The sequence below is a fragment of the Pieris rapae genome, chromosome 10 (assembly GCF_905147795.1).
Source record: "Pieris rapae chromosome 10, ilPieRapa1.1, whole genome shotgun sequence".
Classification (NCBI taxonomy): Eukaryota; Metazoa; Arthropoda; class Insecta; order Lepidoptera; family Pieridae; genus Pieris; species Pieris rapae.
In genome coordinates this window covers 4,059,736-4,078,197 of record NC_059518.1, presented here as the reverse complement: position 1 = coordinate 4,078,197, position 18,462 = coordinate 4,059,736, and the positions used below count along the sequence as shown (strand labels likewise).

Here is an 18,462-nt window from a genome sequence, read left to right as displayed (position 1 = left end):
ACCTAAGGTTGCTATAAGGCTGCACTTATATTCACTACACTTTATTAACTTAAAACGATTAGGAGATTGTAGACGTCTAATGCTATTTATCCCGGTTTTAAATAAAATATATTTTTTTTTTAAACTTATCCGAGGCAAATAACACACTATGGAAACGGCTTTATTTCAAATAGAGCATTAATTCGCGGCGCGAAAATGAACTAGAATACAATAAATTAAAGTCGTTTTTTCCATGCAAGGGTTATGTCGAAAGTGAAAACTGTGTGTTGGTGGTCGGCTGTGCCTCAAGCGTATTCTCACGAGTATCGAGCTCAGGAAAATTTATGTTTATGAACTAAGAAATCTGTCATAAGTGATACGGATGGCTTCGCTGAATCTGAAAGAGCGTGAATAATTTTTCACGCAAAAGGACTTTAGGTTTAAAATATATAACGCTTTAGTAGTTGTTATAATAAGTAATTTAATAATAGGCATCTTAAAATGTCTTTTGTTGACGATTTTTCTGACAAATATTAACAGTAGCGTGAGCTGGTATGTTTTACGACCAGAGACAAATACAGGACAGAATCTGATGATAGCAATGAAAAAGCTTAAGAGAGATATACAATCAAATACCTTTGCAAGATGTAGTAAATCACACAAAATCATACCAGATTACAATATCAAATATTAAGAAAGAATAACTTGATATAGGCTCCTTTAAGAAAAGAGCGTTCCAAATCTAAAAGGCCGATAACGCACTCACGAGCCTTCTGGCATTGAGAGTGTACATGGGCGGTAGTATCACTTCTCAGGTGAAGGCTCACCTGCCCGTTTGCCCCCGTACAATAAAATAATGAGGGATCAACGATACGACGAATTCTAACTCACAATCAATTTATAGCTTATTTATTTTATTTTTGTCTTTTAATATTGCGGTATAATCACACAACTTTGTGTATCCTTACAGATGTTATACGCAATTTCCGGCTGAAATATAAGACTTTACAGCAACATCAATTTCGATTTTATTTCATTTTTGCATTAAAACTCAACTTCGATATGCATTTTTGAATTTATTTCATAATAACATTGCAATAAAAGGTTGATAATAATTTGAAATGCGCGTGTTGTTAGAATGCGCTACACAATTTTAAGATTAGTATTGTTTGGACTGTACGTCGCAATTTTTAGAGGTATGTGAAATTCGCAGAGAAGTTCCTGAATGATCAACACTACATAAACAATTATGTTTGGATTTTCATGAATATTTATATTCACTGACATATCTGATACAATTATAATTTCGCTAGAAATTCGAAGCTAGCCTTCTTACATGCCACTACCAAGTTACTTACTTTTAGAGACACCGGTAAATGGAGCTATAACATTCCTAAGTAATTTAAGAAGAGATGACAAACAAAATATAGAAGTTCTTCCTGATGACAAAGAGGAACCAGGCTTTGATTTGGATGAGCGGGATATCCAAAAATTTCATATTTGGCCGAAAGGGATCATACCATATTACATAGATGACTTTTCTTTCGGTTTGTACTGATTTCTTTTATATGTTATAATAAGATTAGGTATATGAAATAATGCTCAGAAACCGAAATCATTTTCTGGAAAAGCACAAACGTCTGGGGTCGGGATACACTCAACTTAAGATGACCCTCAATTTGTCTTAAATAAATAAATAATTAAAGTTTGGTCTGAGAAAAAGCATAGTTAATTTCTTATCCAAATTAACTATGCTTTTCTTTGGAGATCTACTAGTCTAAATAACTTTGGTTATATATACGTACTTAGTAGTATGGACTCAGTTTCAGCACTTGGAAAACCCATTTGATCCGTTGTGCGTAGACCTCCGTTATATATGTTCCTTACTTATAAAATATTCACAATGCGAAACAATGTGCATATGTAGATTATTCTAATTGAATTAGCCTATTTTAAAGATACCTTCTCACAGATAAAGTTTTAAGAGATACAATTCGGACTTTCCTTGGGCATACCAGCCGTATGACTGGTCTTCAGTTCCTGGAGCTGCCAAGTCCACCTAATGATGACAGCAGATGGGTCTTCTTCATTAACCGACAGGGCTTGCTTGAATGTATTAATCAATCTTTTCGGAGCTTTACCAATGATGGAGTTCAGGTAATTATTAGAATATAGGATTTGAACCGAATCTGTTTTTTCCTTTCAATTCCTTGTCTGTATGTTTTAAAATAACAATGAAAGACACGTTTTCATATCTTATAAAGTATTAGTCATATGTTTACAGAAAGTCCTTCTTGGTTACGACTGTATAATCAACTATGGAATGTTGGAGGTTGTATTAATGCTGGTTGGCGTTCCACCACAACACAATTCCCCCGATCGTGATGATTATGTTGAAATTAAAATGAATAATGTAATCCCTAGTAAGTACAAACACTTAACAAAACACGATTATAACCGAATAACATCCTAGAGGGACCGGCTAAGAAAATTATTTGTCATTGGTTATGTGCATTTGTTAAGTAAAATAATTAGAAAACTTTTGTTTTAATTAATTTTATTACATGTTATTAAGCAATGTTTCTTAAAAAATTACTTTCAGACAAGAAATATTTATTTAAAAAATTTAAAGATGATGAGTGGTTGTTTCATGACCTGGAGTATGATTTTAAAAGCGCTGGACATTACGATACTCATAAATTCACTGTTAACGGCAAAGCAACTCTTATACCAAAGGTAAATTATAACTGACTCATCAATTTCAAAGTCACTATTTTTTATCGACTAAGTTTTTTTTATATTCGCAGGATGACAGCACATCTAAATCAGAGATTGGCTTTAAAAAAGATTTTAGCTCTATTGATATAAAAAAAATTAAAATGCTATACAACTTTATTTCTAAAAAAGAAGCCAGTGTTCATCTCCCTCAATGTAGTAAAATGTTTCATTCGGGATCTAACTTTAGTAAATATCGCGAAAATAAAATAATTGAAAGGAAACCAAGGAATAAACCTATTAAATATTCAGGTTTACCAGAAGAATCTCCCGACAGAGAGGATGATAATAGCCACTTCGATGAAGTTAATGATCAAATAAACAAAAACATAACAACACCACAAACTATTATGGATAATAAGGACGATGATGAAGAAATAGAAAAACCTGAAAACATAGAAACAGAAGAGGTTGGAAAAGATTTAGAACCGAAAATAGAAGAAAGTGTAGATGACGTTTTAAAGGAAGATAGTCAAAAAAGTGAAGAGCGATTAGAAGAAATCGACAATGAAGATGTTGACAAACAAAATAAAAGAGCCTTAAAAGGTAAGAAAAATGAAAAAGATCAAAACTTGTTGGACTTATCTGATTTTGCTACTGGCGAGAACACTTAATATCCCGAAAATGTCTTATTTGTAAAGATTGAAATAAAACGAAATACTACAAATTAAAATTATTTATTTAATACATCTTTTAATACATTAATTATCTATCACATTATAAGCATGTTTGTACGTCACGTTTTACGTAACACGTTTCACATATAACTTCGCAACACCATTTAAATTGACAGTTACAATTTTCAGTCTCTCTAATCGTGCTTTCAACATATCCTCGTCTGCAACAGAGCTGGTCACAACTGTCTGTACCCGCTGAACTAATATTACATTGTCGCCCATGGGTGCCGAGAGATCCAGTCTTCATGTTTGGCGCACAAAAATCTGGTGATTCTTCAGCATATATTAAATCTTTTTTACCAGGTTTCTTTATGTTTGAGCTCTCTGGCATGAAGCTGTCACCATCGTTGCTGCCTATCACCTGTTAAAAATATATGGGTTTTTTATAAAGTCTAGTAGGAAGATCTTTTGATTGTTGTAAAACTTGATTGCCAACCATAAGGTGTTTTCATATACAATTTCTGATTAATTCTTGGCATTACCTAATTTCTTCTTCGACAGTGGTCCATTTTTTGTGAACGAAAAGGACATTTCTAAAATATACATACACAGAAGAGATAGAATTTTGTACTATATAGCATCTTAAACAATGGTATCAAGATAATTTGACCCACAAATTGTTCTAGTACATTTTTTTAATCTTTCCTATTTACTACGACTGAATTTCCCGAAACTAAAATGTATTTTTATATCTAAGCATAGATGAAACATGTACACGATAATCAGCTAATACCGTAAAATGCTTAATAGTTTCCCTTTATCGTTAACACAACCGACTGTTTTTCTGTACTTTTTCAATATGTGTGGTTACGCACTCCATCGTTATGTCTACTTTATTGTTTTTATATTGTAAATCTGTTTACGTGCTTATTTTTAGACTATTATTTGATTTGATGGCGTCGTCTAGAGATATAATATAGTTATTTTTAAATCTTTTTTGTTATTTCTTTTTATTATAAGTGTAGTCTTATCAGCAAAGGGTATGCAGTTCTGGTGTATAGCATCTGAGAGGTTATTTATGTTTGTTAGTACGTAATGGGGTCAAAAATACTGTCTTGAGTTGTTCCATACTATATATACCTAATAACTAACCTATTTTTATTTTTTATTAAACGTGGATCTATAGGATTGTTGTTCCATTTTACAAATCGTTGTTGTTTCCACATATTGCATCCTATTCTCAATGTGACTTCTTACCCAGCTAAGTAATATCTCGTTAATAAGCCTCAGAAGTTTACCTTTGCAGCTCCTTCAAATTTATCCCTAAGTCGATCGCCAATTTCTCTGAAAGTGGGCATCCTCCACCAACATGTCCTTAGTGTACAGGAACCGGAAAGACCATGACACTTACATTCCACTCTCATGTTGGACTTGATTGCCTGGACATGGAAAGATAAGCAATTTTATAAGAAGGAAATTTTTTGACGTCTAATGAACCATTTTTTTTTCAATGTAAATGTAGAAATTTATTTATACATATAAGTCAGATAAAAAAGTGATAATGACTAATTTGAATGCTGTCTTTAACCAGAGAAGTCCTAAAACCTCTATATATTTCTATTTACAATTCTGGATAGAAAAAAGAATATATACACGTTACAGGAACATTAAAAGTTAATTAAATGCTTACTAACCAACCTCCCAGCGTTGTGATTATGTAGTTTGATCAGAGTTTTTATGTCACTTTTCTTCCTATATCGACTGTCCATAAATTCTCTAGACTTCTGCAACCCAAAGCGTACATTATCGCTGCAGCCTCCCCATTGCCACCTATCTGTTTGCGCGGGCGCAGGGGGGAGGGGTATAGCTGAGGTGCGACCACGGCGGGGCTTTGGTACTTCCTACAAAAAGAAACAGCTTAGCAGACTTAAAAAATATAACAACAAATTATAATAAAGTTAACCAAAGCCTTTTTGGGCCCCAAAGTGTTTTAAAACTAAGATCTACGGCTATATATGATAATTAATCAGCGTAAATCGTGTCGCGGAGTAATATTCCAAGTGTACACACATAAGCATAATTATTTCATTTGGACTCTTACATACCTTTTCGCATGAACATTCGAGCAATGAGCCCGCTGTGCACGCTCGAGTAATGGCATAGGTCACTCCCGCTGCGGTGATTGCATTTACGAACCCTGTCTCTCTCGTATCTGGAACAATATATGGTTAATATGAAGTGTAATAACTTGATCGTTTACGTTAAAATTATATTAAATGTCAATCTTAGTAAATTTCATCTTAATTTTAAACATATATTACAAGATAATAATTTAATCAATATTCCTAGAAGAGTCGTTAATTTAGCACAATAACAGTCACGCATATAAGCGTCATTTGAAAATTAGATATGGAGTCAACTGAATGTTAACATAAAATAAATTACAACGTGAAGTTGTTGACCCAAAAATCAATATTCACACGCTCGTTGTCATAAACAAAGATGGGCTTCACGAATTAAAGAGTTCGATCCATAAATATCGTAAGATTTACACGGCACATTTGTTCCGCTGGCAATCGACTATGTTACCTTTAATTTATTTTAAGTTTTCTTTCAGTTCAAATATGAAAGTCTCAGAATTTAAAAAGAAATGAGTTTGACAAGTGAGTAAGTAGGGTCAATCCATAACACTTATATCAAGGGTGGATACGGGGGAACACTGGAGTACTGGAGTATCGCAGGGTCACATGCTGGGTGCAGGTGTGTTCCAATACTACCTTGCTAATATACTTAAGGTTATCATTGGAATTATTGATTGACAACAATTGTTTAGGCATTTTATATTTACAGCTTCAACCAGGATGTCAATACAAGCCCTCGTGATCTGCATTCCAAAATCCTACTTAATTAATGACGTCTTAATTAAAATATATTAATTTGTATTTTATCTATCAAGCCTTATTCGAGTTTATATCTCTTTTATTCTCATACTCCAATACTAACCGGTTGTCCGTCAAAACGTTAATTAACAGAAAAGTCCATTAAAAGAAATGCTAAATTAACTTTTAAATATTTAAGAGAGCTAATATAAAAACCGAAATCGTATCCACGACTGTATAATCACTGTGACTAACATTAAAAATCTTGTTTGCAATTCTCAATAGCAGTATACGTGGCCATAACAATTAATGGCGGGTCATCTGACTTCGAATGAATATTCAAGTTGCATGAATAATGTGTAAATTGTAATGTACTGAATATGTAGTTGTCATTAAAGTACGAACTTAAATCAATGGGAAAAAGTATCGAGCGTCAAATATTCGTCCATTACCGCGAGTATTGTGAATAAAAAACTGTAAATATAAGTATTGATATTACAAGGGTTCAGAGCTTAGTATAGAAGTTATTTATTTGTTTATAATTATTTTTTATACTATTTAAATTATGCTGCGGTACTAAGCCTGTATACGCATGTGGGTTAAACAATAAAAAAACAATTGTTTATTTCCAGTTATTTTCCGGTTCTAGTACTGTAACTTTCGTTTAGTTCCACAAAATACTTAAAACACTACTCAATTTACGTCAGGTATTTAGGATTTATCTTAAAAGGCCGAAAACGCATTTGCAATTCATATATGAGCCTGCCCGTTTGCCTCTGTTCTAATGTTCTAACATTAGGGAACTAGACTACTATTATATTTATTAAAAGTAAAAATTGAGAAATAATTTAATACTTGAACTATAGAAAAAAAAAACATAGATTCACTACGAAATGTATCTAGGGGTCCAATCGATTCATTAAATCCAGATTAGATACGGGGTTAGCTGACAGCATCGCGCCTATCGATGCCATGCTAATTGGGCCTCTCGAGGACCAGGGTGCATTCCGCCCGGCTGCCACCCGTCCACAGATACAGAGAAATTTATTGCACAAACAATTTATATAATTGACGTGCGACAAAAAAGCGAGAGTGCACACCCATCTGACGCAGAATTCTACCTGTAATTACACCGCTTACGCTGCGATATTTCATGGTATTTTTATCTTTGATTTTTCGCTGAACCCCAAGGATACGGCCGTAGGAGTTATGAGCGGAATGCCAATTTCCGAATATCTTGCTAGACGCGATGGAAAAACTGGTCTCGACTGACGAGAACGGATTCCATCTGGGGAATTTCATAAGATTGAAAAGATTTTGCTTAAGGCTGTATTTTCAATTAACAAGCATTATATCATGTAGAGGGCTTGAAAGTAAAAAACTTTTTCTTTGCAATATATGTAACTTAGGATTTAAATGCTTGTGTCTATCATTCATATAGAGATTTTGTCATAATAAATTCTATTAACACCTAATAGTTAAGTAATTAAGAATATGTGTTCGTAATAGAATCAATTTTATTTTAATAAAATTTAATGAGGGTCATGAGGGTGATCCCAAAAATATTTTAACTCGGCTGATCCGCGCATTGTTAATTAGTCGTTGTCGAGCTTTAGTTGGGTGAAGTTAGATGCAGTTTTATATACAATAGTGTTTTTGTGCATTTCTTGCCAATAGTTACGTCCTCCATTAAGACTTATAGTGAGTGTTTTTGTGCGTGAACTATTATTGTAAGGCAAGGTCTGAAGGACAGCATCAGTCTAACCTCTTTTGCTCCCAAACTAACAATTTCTCCACATCCTTACGGCTGACGTCATTTTGTGCCTTTCGTCCTAATAAGGAGCACTAAATTGAGGTATGTACTCAGGACTTAGAAGATTACGTATCGACGGCCACCGAACCGTTCTTTGTGATACAATATGATTTCACTAGAAGCTTTTAGATGCTTCTCGTAGCTCCTTAAAGAACCTTTAAGCACCAGTCTAATAATCAGATTTTTCAGGCGAATACGATTCGTTGTCAATAGAACAGCAGAGTCACGACACTCGGCCGTCATTATAAATCTCCGGCGGTGAGCTCTGAGCGAAGCATTCCCCGCGATCCGTCCGCGTTATGCGCTGTAATTATCGCAAAACTCGACCTCGACTCACAAATATGTCGTTGGGAACGAGGGACATGACATTCTCATCACCAAACGTTCAGTTTTTCTAGCGTCTCCGCTCCCGAGGTATGCACTCCGATGGGGGACACTCCCACGACGCCCAGCGATAATATTTGGGAGTACGACAAACCTTTTTGTTCGGCACACGAGCGTCCGGAATGTCGATATTCATGTCTTATTGAATTATTCAGCGAATCTTTAAATCGATCAATAATCGATGGTTCGAAATTCGAATTGATTCACACTTGCTGGTACACGGCTTCCATAATATCAGCCGTTTTTGCAGCGTCAAAATACTTCAAGTGTTTCCAGCGGTGACATGCAGTTAATCAAGGCACGTGTGCCACGCAGTTTTTGTAGTTATTGTAAAATTATACTTTAATTTAATCAATAAACATCTGTACTGTTTAGGGCGAGAACAGGATTCCAGACATTGTCGATACAAAGGCTTGACTTTAAAATTGGGGTTTCATCTTAATTTAAACCCTCTTTTGTTTAGTAGTACAACACTTTTATATAAAAAAGAAATGATGTTTTAATATTTATTTTGTTTAAAAATAAAGCATTTGATTTATTATTACTTTTTACGTTTTATTATTTTTACAAATTAATGTAACTTCTGTTTTAATACCTTTCAATAATCCGCAGTAGCATTCAAACTCAAATTAATTTATTCATTTAGGTAACACAACACTTAGGAACGTCAATAAAGAAATACATATTAAATGCTTCTAATTTTACATTTACTACCAGTTCTAATCAAGGCCTGGAATGGACGAGAAGAACTGGCAATAAACTTTCCGCCACTCTTTTTAATGGCCAAGGTTTTTTTTTACAAAATGTTTATAAGCTGCAACCATTACGCCACTTAGCCATTTTTAAACAGTCTATTTTCAACCTGCCTAGAAAATACATTTTTGGTCTGATATATGCCAGTTCACTCGGAAATCATTGTTTTCCTTATTCTAGTTAGGTTGAGCGTTAATTGCGCACATAGAAGAGTTTGAACTTCCTCAACAGATAGAAACAACTCATAGAAATGGTAGCGCAAACATGTCCAGTAAAAAAACCTCTTTGGTGTTCCTGTAATCGAGTAAATTCGACATAAAGTCTTCTGTCATTTGTATACTAAAATTAATGGATGTAATACAATTGTAAATAAACAGTAATAATACTGTGATAGTATATAAATACTATCAACAATATTCCGGTTTCTTTAATTATGTAAATACAACATGGATCCGTTGATGCTGTTTCACTATTTTACCTTTGGGATTGTTGTTTATATGTCTGTCTTCGAAGATTCAGCATCAGCCCATTCTCTGAAATACTATAAAGACGATGATGAAGACTAACGTTTTGAGTTTTGTGAAATGGTCAATTAAAATGTGGTAAATATTTTTCGTTTCGTTTTGTTACTGTGTATATCCATTGTTACATTGAGACTGTTCTGATTGATTAACAAACTTTGTAAACTTAGGACACCTACAATTCTATGAAGTACTGGAATTCTGTCAAGTATTTTTATAATATTCATATAGGCGGTTGTTGCAACTGTATGCAAACCGGTCAATATTTAAGTTAAAAGAAATCTCAACGCTGTTTTGAAATTATATAGTAAAGAGTACCGAGAGTTTTTTACGCCGGTTTTTTCTCTCGGCCAACACCCTCTGTCTTCTTTGCCGATTAGTAGGAATGCCAACAGCTCAAATTTAATGACGTGGAATAAGTGATACCATGATGATCTTAAGTTCCAAAATAAACGTATTTTCTTTATAATAATCAAGACACAAGTTGGCGATTACAAGTGAAGCAATTTAAAATATATATATTAATGCATGAAATGTAACCATTTGGTATCTTTACTTTGTGTATATAACCTTATCAATGCGACCCGTTTAAAATTTATTCAATCAATACTCAACTCGTTTGCTGCCGAATACCAACAAATTTGTCGATTGCATGCAACAAAGCGATAATAATTAGTGGCTAATTAACATTAACGATCCCACAATTCAAGTGACAAAAACAAAGATTTAGGTCCCGCACCAGTTTCTTTTCAGATAAAATTTGATTTGTCCGCCAATTGACGGCGAGGGCAACTTTGTGGCCGCCGACACAACCACCAGTATGAATCACATATAATTACACTTAATAACTCGTAACAACTTTTCAGGGCTTTAATGATCGTATTTTAAAAGGGCCAATTACAACATTAATCAATTCCAATAGCGACATAAATTATATTGATATAAGCGGAGTGCGAATACCTCAGTGTACGTCAAATTGAGTAGATAAGCCTCGGAGCGGCCAAGATGATCTTGCAGGCCATAAGTGAAATTGCTTGGATTTTGCAATTTTAATTTCGTTTAAGAATGCGCTCTAAAGTATTGTACTTGGCGATTCTCATAACATTTAACTGCTAATCCGATAATTGATATTTCTATGTAAGGTGCTTACAATTCTCTAAATTAGTAAATCATATGTACCCAAAAAACTTTTAATTTGGATAAGTATATCGATAAATTTGTGTGTTTGTAGCATACGAATGAATAACGAAGATATTTAACTGTTTATAAATGTTATATGACTTCAAAACCAACTCAATCTGCGCCAATTGACACAACCAACTTGGTTCTCAAAGTGACGCTAAGAAATCTAATTTCTTTAGTCATCTGTGTCCTTAAAATGCTTATAAAATACTTTCATTAGTCACAAGCATTAAAATCTTAGTGCTATAGCAACGTAATTTACATTGTTCTATAGCACTATTACAAATCATACTGTAGAATAGTAGTATGATATAAGCAGTAGTAGTATGATACCATTTGGACCACCATTCTGACATTCTCGCTTTCTTCTCAATCCTTGTACCAAACCTTTCCTGCTAGATAGTGATAACTGAAACCCGCTTTTGATAACAATCGCTCGTCTGTGGCGACTTTAAATTGAGCGTTCACACCCCCTCCAGGAATCTCAGATTTGATATAACATCAAGCGACACATATCTGCCCTTTGCAGTTACCTCTTGTATTTATTTATTGTAATTCCCCGAGATAAAGTATCTCTACTGCATTCCAGGCAATTATTAACTTTTATGGAAGTTGCGATTATATTCTAGTTTCTATGTGAATGATTCCATCAAAGATTTCGTTTATGCACGCGTTCTAGCGTAATCATTTTGATATAGTACGAAATAGATAAAAGGTATTTTTTATTCTTATACGGAAATTCCTGCACGTAATATCAAGTTCATATGTTATGTAGAGTAAAACATGGGACTTGGTGTTTCCTAGACCTGCCAAGATGCAGGGTATCGGGTGTCGGGCAAAACCGCTGTCATAAACATGTATGTTGGACTACCTACGCGATTGTGGCGTGGAGCCTTCATAAAACGTTCGTTGGTACGTTTTTACCAGCTAAGTGATATATTTAAGTTCATAATGTAAGCCTACATAGCTTCCTACGTGAATTATAATATAGGTCAAACATAATACATAGCTTACATCTAAAAAAGTATAATGTTGTTGCGTTTATGATTTTATGTAAAAAAAGTAGGGTAAAATAATATTTTCAGTACTGAGTGTCCACATATAAAGTCCTCAAAACGATGGTTTCTTTTCGTATAAAACTAGGTTTACGATATTTCGAGCTAAAAGCTTATGTATAGCGTTTTTATATATTCTAAATTGCTTCGGAGGAAACAATAGTTCGTTCATTTTCAACCCTAAAAATTGAATTAAGATTACATTTTTATGACACACGCTTAAGCTTATTTATGCCACATAAATCGTCAAATATAACGACTTAAATTATCCAAGCGTAGCTCTATAAAAAGAGAACAGATGACTTCTTCAAAGAGGATCAGTTTAATACCAGGACAATACATCGAGTTGTCACAGCGACCGCATCGGAATGTTTGAACGAACACGAGCATTTTATCTCATCTGATTAATTCAAATATTTAGCGCAATAAATACAGGTCTGGGGTGAGCGGGGGGTGAGCGTTTCGACTGTCGTGTGACATGGTAGATGGGGGAGTCCAGGCAATTGCGTCAGTGTCAGGTTGTCAGCGCGCAGCCATTGTGGCCTCTTCTGCCCGATATACGAGCGTTGAGCGGTCACATCGTGCACCTGATTTATCGACGTCCTATACAGGCACTGCAACGGGCCTGTCGCCGAATAAAGCGAATTCTCACGCTACCGAACGCACGCGAACGCTCCCGTCGCGTCTACCTGTATTTAAATTGAACGATCGTTTCTCATTCCTTTCCCCCAGATATTTTACGTCGAGTAATACGATACAACACTGTCCGGCTCTTTCTGCTGTTTTCGCGTTCCTTTTTCCTCTCGGCCCGCTATTGTTCACTTGTCAATTTCTTTAGCTAATGCGAGTAAACGTCTCATTATGCGGTGCCGTGCGTCTGCGACGCGCATTGCGTGTTGTGACAGCAACCACCCACCGGAAGGGGCACCGTCATTCAGCCGCACAAAAACGCGAATTTATTCAAGGGACGTCCGATGGCTAATTTGAATGAATTGTGCCTGTAGGAATAATTAGTTCTCAATGCATCTAGAGACGACGCGAGGTCGTCTTTGCTTAGAGTGGTTTGTCCAGTTATCTTCCCTTTCCTAGTTAAGTCATGTAAAGGACAGACGCGTTGCCTTAGGAGACATTAAATTATGATTATGGATATGCAGCTTCACGTCTTATTTAGTGCGTATAATTAATGTTATAGCTCTTAACGTAATAAACGTGTTTTAAAGACACATAAACTTCAACACTGTTATGATCGCGAGGGACATACAAATTAGTTTTTGTTATGAAATATTCTATGAGTTATTGATAAACTTACTTTTTGTATTAGTTTTAGAGAATTCTAAGTAAATTAAAACCACGATTTTGCTAAATTAGAAAGCGCGATAATAAGTGTTCTTTTTGTATTGAAATTTTAAGAACATATAATTACCTACAGCTGTTGTAATTGCTTTTGTATTATTACATCACACTCATAAAACGAACGTTCGATAAGTTGAACATTTTATTAATTTCCATATTCGTTAGGTCTTAATAAAACGAAGTATCAAGTTGCATTCCACCCATTCGGTTATAATTAACATTCAAAAACATATCGAACCATCGAATCGAAAGTCGAATTAGTAATCAATATAAAATTAAGGGCATTATCCACAAAAGGCTGCATGGGAGCAACCATATGAGTGAACAGATTAGATATAAGAAAAACTCCGGATATTACACTATAATTAAGAACATTTACGTGTTTGGGGCGCCAAATTTATCGCCGAGTTTTTTGTCGATATGAAGCCATTCCTGGGTATTTATGGCCCGAGATGGGTACGTGTGAGGTCCGGTACCAGTAGTAGGGTTATCGGCTGGTATCTTTATGTGATCCCGTGGTACTTTCGACCTGTCGACACTTAATGGTCCGCCGAGATTAGTACGTGATCCTAATATTTTGGGAGTCCGTGTTTGTGGGTTTGTTTATTGCTTAATTAGACTGTTTTGTATAAGTGGAAATTGGTCGCAGCGTCTAGGAAGATAAGACGGCTATTTACGATTTGATTTAGTCCTGGTGCGTACCACGGGATTTTGTGTACTCGCTTTGTTTTTTTTTTTTTACGATCTCCGGATTCTTGACAAACTAGTAACCTCACTGGGTTTGTTTTTTTTTTACTACTTGATTATCGGTGAATGTGAAGGTTTTAGTTGTCTTACCCGGATGTCGCCGCATGAACCATTGATTAGTTTGAATGATTTCAACATAAAGTAAATGTTTATAGTATGTGATTGGATCTTTGACTGGCCTATTTGAGTAGTAATTTTATTACTGCTAAACAAATACGAAAAAATATAGTTATATATATACCTATAGTAAGTTAATGTTTATTATAAATAATAATCAAATATTTATAGTATATAAAATTTCCTTAAAAAGACAATATTCTTAACCCACATATTAAAAATATTTTAAGATGAATAAAAAGAAATTTAAAAAATTTCGTCCCTTTGGCAGTGTACCTTCAATACTGGAAGTTAATACGTTTTTATATTAACTATGAAAAACTGCAGTATAAAATACCTATTAAGTAAAATAAAAAAAATATACTCCAAATAATTGGGCGGGAATTCAGGAATCCATAGATTTAAAACAATTGTCTAATGATTTTATGTGTGTTTACTTTAGCGTAAAGTAATCTGTGGGTCAAAATCATTATCAGGGTTATTTATTGAAATGACATATCCCTTGAATTGTAATATAAAATAACATAATTTCAATTTAAATGCGAATTTTTCGAAAATTATAGGGAAAGGTTTACCTGTATAGTAATCCCTTTTAATAATACATTTGGCCTATGATGATTTGATTTGATAAAAAACAATATCATAAAAATTCTTAAAACCTTCCAGTACTCGTCAGTATATTTCCTATCAAATTCAAATTCAAAGTAATTTTCAAAATTCAAATTCAATAAACTCTCCGCAACACTATCCATTACCATGGCCCCTGAGTACCCCGTGCCTTCCAAAAATTTATTACAAAAATCCTTGCAAACTTTTTATATGGCTAACTATTTTATGACATCAAAACTTATAGCTTATATTATATATTAATCTTCTGTGCGTGTGATAATTAAACTCCTCTTAAACAGAACGATTTTTGTTTTTCCCAGAGGATGGTTTAGAATTATAATTGGATGTATTTTTATATGAGACGCGTGTTCGACGTATGTCGGGCCGGCTTGTAAATTATTAATATCTCATTACATATTCTACATTTCAGTCAAAGCGATAATGAGGTGATAAGTGTTTATATCGAGTATTAAAATCAAATATTATAATTAAGTATACGCCTCGTGCTCACTCGACAGTAAGAATACAAAGATAAATTTATTTAAGTAAAAATTAAATCCTTATTCATTGATAACATTTTGACACAGAAAAAAGGACAAAGTGAGGAATGCACCAAGTTACTAATGAAAGGAACCAATTAACGACTCGTCGCCTATACAGGGTGTTTTATTTGACTCATAGTATAACTATGAGTATTATACATGCGCAGAGGCGATGAGAACTTAGAGGAACTGATGTTCGGTTACACTGAATGAAAAAGATCACATGGCCGTTCACCAACCAGATGGATGAATGAAGTGAAAGACTCGTCTTCCTCAAAACTAAGGCGCTCGGCAGATACCAGTGGAAACAGATAGTCCTCTCAAAATGCTTTCTTACTGACCACGACCTAAGACATGAGCTACCGATTAAAGAGAGACAAGTATATAGGATATAACGGAAAATGATAGTTCTCTGACACACGCCTGCGACGTCACATCTTGCGTTGTCTTTAGTTGTATTGCACACATAAAAACGCATAAATAACATAATATAAATACTTGCATCAACTAGCATACAAACTTAGTTTTACACAAATGTACGAATTGAAGTGGTTTGAGGATATCAGACATTAACTCGGATAAATTTACGTTTAAACCAGGCCAAACTTGTTCTATGGCCGTGACTAAAACTGGCTGGGGAGTGCTACGATGTTATCGTGTCATGTGTCGGGATTTGCTGGTGGGTTTTAATGGGTTTGCACAAAAGCGAATCCCACATAACCCTTCACCTCATGGCAGTCGCATCCCGTGAAAGTATGCAAACGTATGTCCCCGAGAAAAATAGTATAAACTACATTTGGACTTTGGAAGAAAATAAAATCTAAAAAGCATACACAAGCAAATGTCATTCATAAATTGCTCAAAGTAATATTTGTCAAATCAAGAACATCCTGTACTAAGTTTCATGTCAGCGTGTGATAAAAAACCGGGACTTATTCAACTCAGTATCCTGCAGCCACCCAGAGCTCCTCGCATCAATTTATAGGCTTTTAACCTAATTTGTTGACCCCCTTGACTGTCTACAAGCAAATTACTAAAAAACAAATGTGTCTTACTGTTTTTTTGGGGATATTTTAGATCACAAGCCCTGGTTTGGGAAAAACAAAAATACAAATCCAGCTAAAGTTTAATACTTTCCAACAAAACCTCCTTTAACCTCTAATTACTCTCAATGTAAACTGTTACGCATAATCATTTATATTTTATTTATTAAATCCATTTAAAATATCAGTCTCTTAATATATAATATCAATCATTTTATAATTGCTAAAAAGAATTAAAAAACAGAACGGTAACCAAATTCTTGTTTTGCCTAAATGTCCAAAAAGGATGAACAAAAAAGGATTAAGCTATCGTTTTGAACAATAAAACATTTAATTAATGTATTTTACATTAGCAAATGTTTGATAGCAAAACGTGATGACATTTCGAACGATGCGTCGCACAATATATTTGGATTATATCGAAAAAGGTTAAAAAATAATAATTTATTCAGTTGCATATATTGGTCCACGTTTTGACAAATACCACTTAATTTGCACTAATGAATCAAGGAAGCACTCAATCCTAATATTTAAAATATATTGTATAGGAGAAGACTGTTTGAAAAGAAACTCCGAAACTATGGGCTCGTATTAATACTGTCCGTAATAAGACTGTCACCAGGGTAAATACTGTGTTTTAAACTTATGTACGGAATAGACACAGTATGCGTAAAATTCAAACGATCACTCGATAAAACTATCAATAAAAAAAATTCATAACATCAAAAAAAAAAAAAAAGATTTAAAAGGATTATAACATTAAAATAGTGATTCATATCTAGAATCTAATTAGAAGGTATAAAGTGTATAATTTGTTATATCGGAATATCATCTTATCAATAACATTTATTGAAATGCGATAAAAAAACCCCAATAGATTTATCGTCCCGATGAGTTCATCACCATTTAAGATATTGTTAAATTTGCCCAAGCATCGCTACCTGCCGATTTTATTAACACGGACAATGGAATGCGAATTGTGTTAAAACGAATAACTATCTCTAATTCGATTAGTCCTAAAGAGTTGATTTTATGCGGCCGCTCGCATAATTTATCGATTTTTAGTGATGAATGCCAAAATCGATCTTCTGCTAATGTTCTCGCTTAATTGTTGAGTTAGTTAACAATTTTCTAGTTGTATTTTATTAAAGAAATAGTCGTTCCATTATTAGTCTCTATTAGACCGTGAATTCATTAAATTTACGATTAATAAGCAGGAAAATAATAATAAAGGCCTTAGACTATTCTAGAACTATTTCTGCAGCTTTGGCGTATAGACCTCAGATTTTGGGTTTGCTCTTGAAGGTATACATCGTAATAAATCAACAATGGTACCTTTTACTGGAAGATTCTTTCGACGGGAATCAAACCTAGTACGCAATAGGTTCAAGCCCCACGATACTGTCAACGTTATTATTATTTTCACTATAAATCTTTTACCTTCTATATACACATATTGTTGTTCGAAAAAACATTTAAAACCTATAACAAACATTTTCGACAAAAGGCAAAGAATATAGATTTTATTTATTTATTTACACTTCGTTGCTAAAGAAATACAAACAACACAATATATATAAATTACAAGGGATGCAACGGGCGGCCTTATCGCTAACAAGCGATCTCTTCCGGGCAATTTTAGTTTTTACGGTTAGAATAACTTTATTTTTCTCATATGAATTTTAAAAAAAACCTTTTGTTTACCTCTCATCAATATTTTCCTCATGCTGCGCCTCTGGGTCGTACAATTCCACCTTCGATTCCTGAACTGGTGAGCGCACTCGCTGGCCCCAAGGGACACGCCTCGGGTGATCTCCTTTAGTAGACCAGTCTCGTTGCGACAGATCTGCGCTAACCGGCCTCTAATGCGTCGGTTCTTCTTGCAGACCATGCGAGGGTCCAGGATCACTGCGCTGCCAGACGCCCTGAGGAGATTTATTTCTTATTTAAATCACGTCTGATAATACAATTATAAAAGCGGAAAAATAATAAATTGTATTTATTTATAACAAACTGAATATAAATGTCCTAAATAATTACAATAAATTTAAATAAAGATTAGTTACGTATGAGCAGTGTTGGCCGAGTGGCTT

At 34.3% G+C, this 18,462-nt stretch overlaps 2 protein-coding genes across 2 annotated transcripts in view; one reads left to right on the top strand and one right to left on the bottom strand.

The window, feature by feature from the left end:
• The first annotated feature begins 1,053 nt into the window (after positions 1 to 1,053).
• LOC110994247 (zinc metalloproteinase nas-7-like) lies at positions 1,054 to 3,439 on the top strand. Its single transcript, XM_045629898.1, has 6 exons — positions 1,054 to 1,175; positions 1,344 to 1,526; positions 1,952 to 2,136; positions 2,264 to 2,402; positions 2,582 to 2,715; positions 2,787 to 3,439. The coding sequence occupies exons 1-6, from the start codon at positions 1,118 to 1,120 to the stop codon at positions 3,366 to 3,368; spliced, it is 1,281 nt and encodes a 426-aa protein (XP_045485854.1). The 5' UTR covers positions 1,054 to 1,117; the 3' UTR covers positions 3,369 to 3,439.
• Positions 3,439 to 18,462, bottom strand: part of LOC110994201 (protein Wnt-6) — a 30,159-nt gene continuing 15,135 nt past the window's right edge. Inside the window, exons 2-6 of the mRNA XM_022260723.2 lie at positions 18,074 to 18,294; positions 5,477 to 5,583; positions 5,066 to 5,272; positions 4,670 to 4,810; positions 3,439 to 3,792 (exon numbers count right to left, since the gene is read on the bottom strand). Of these exons, the coding sequence (XP_022116415.1) occupies positions 3,472 to 3,792; positions 4,670 to 4,810; positions 5,066 to 5,272; positions 5,477 to 5,583; positions 18,074 to 18,294 (997 nt within the window). The 3' untranslated portion in view covers positions 3,439 to 3,471. The remainder of the gene's footprint in view (positions 3,793 to 4,669; positions 4,811 to 5,065; positions 5,273 to 5,476; positions 5,584 to 18,073; positions 18,295 to 18,462) is intronic.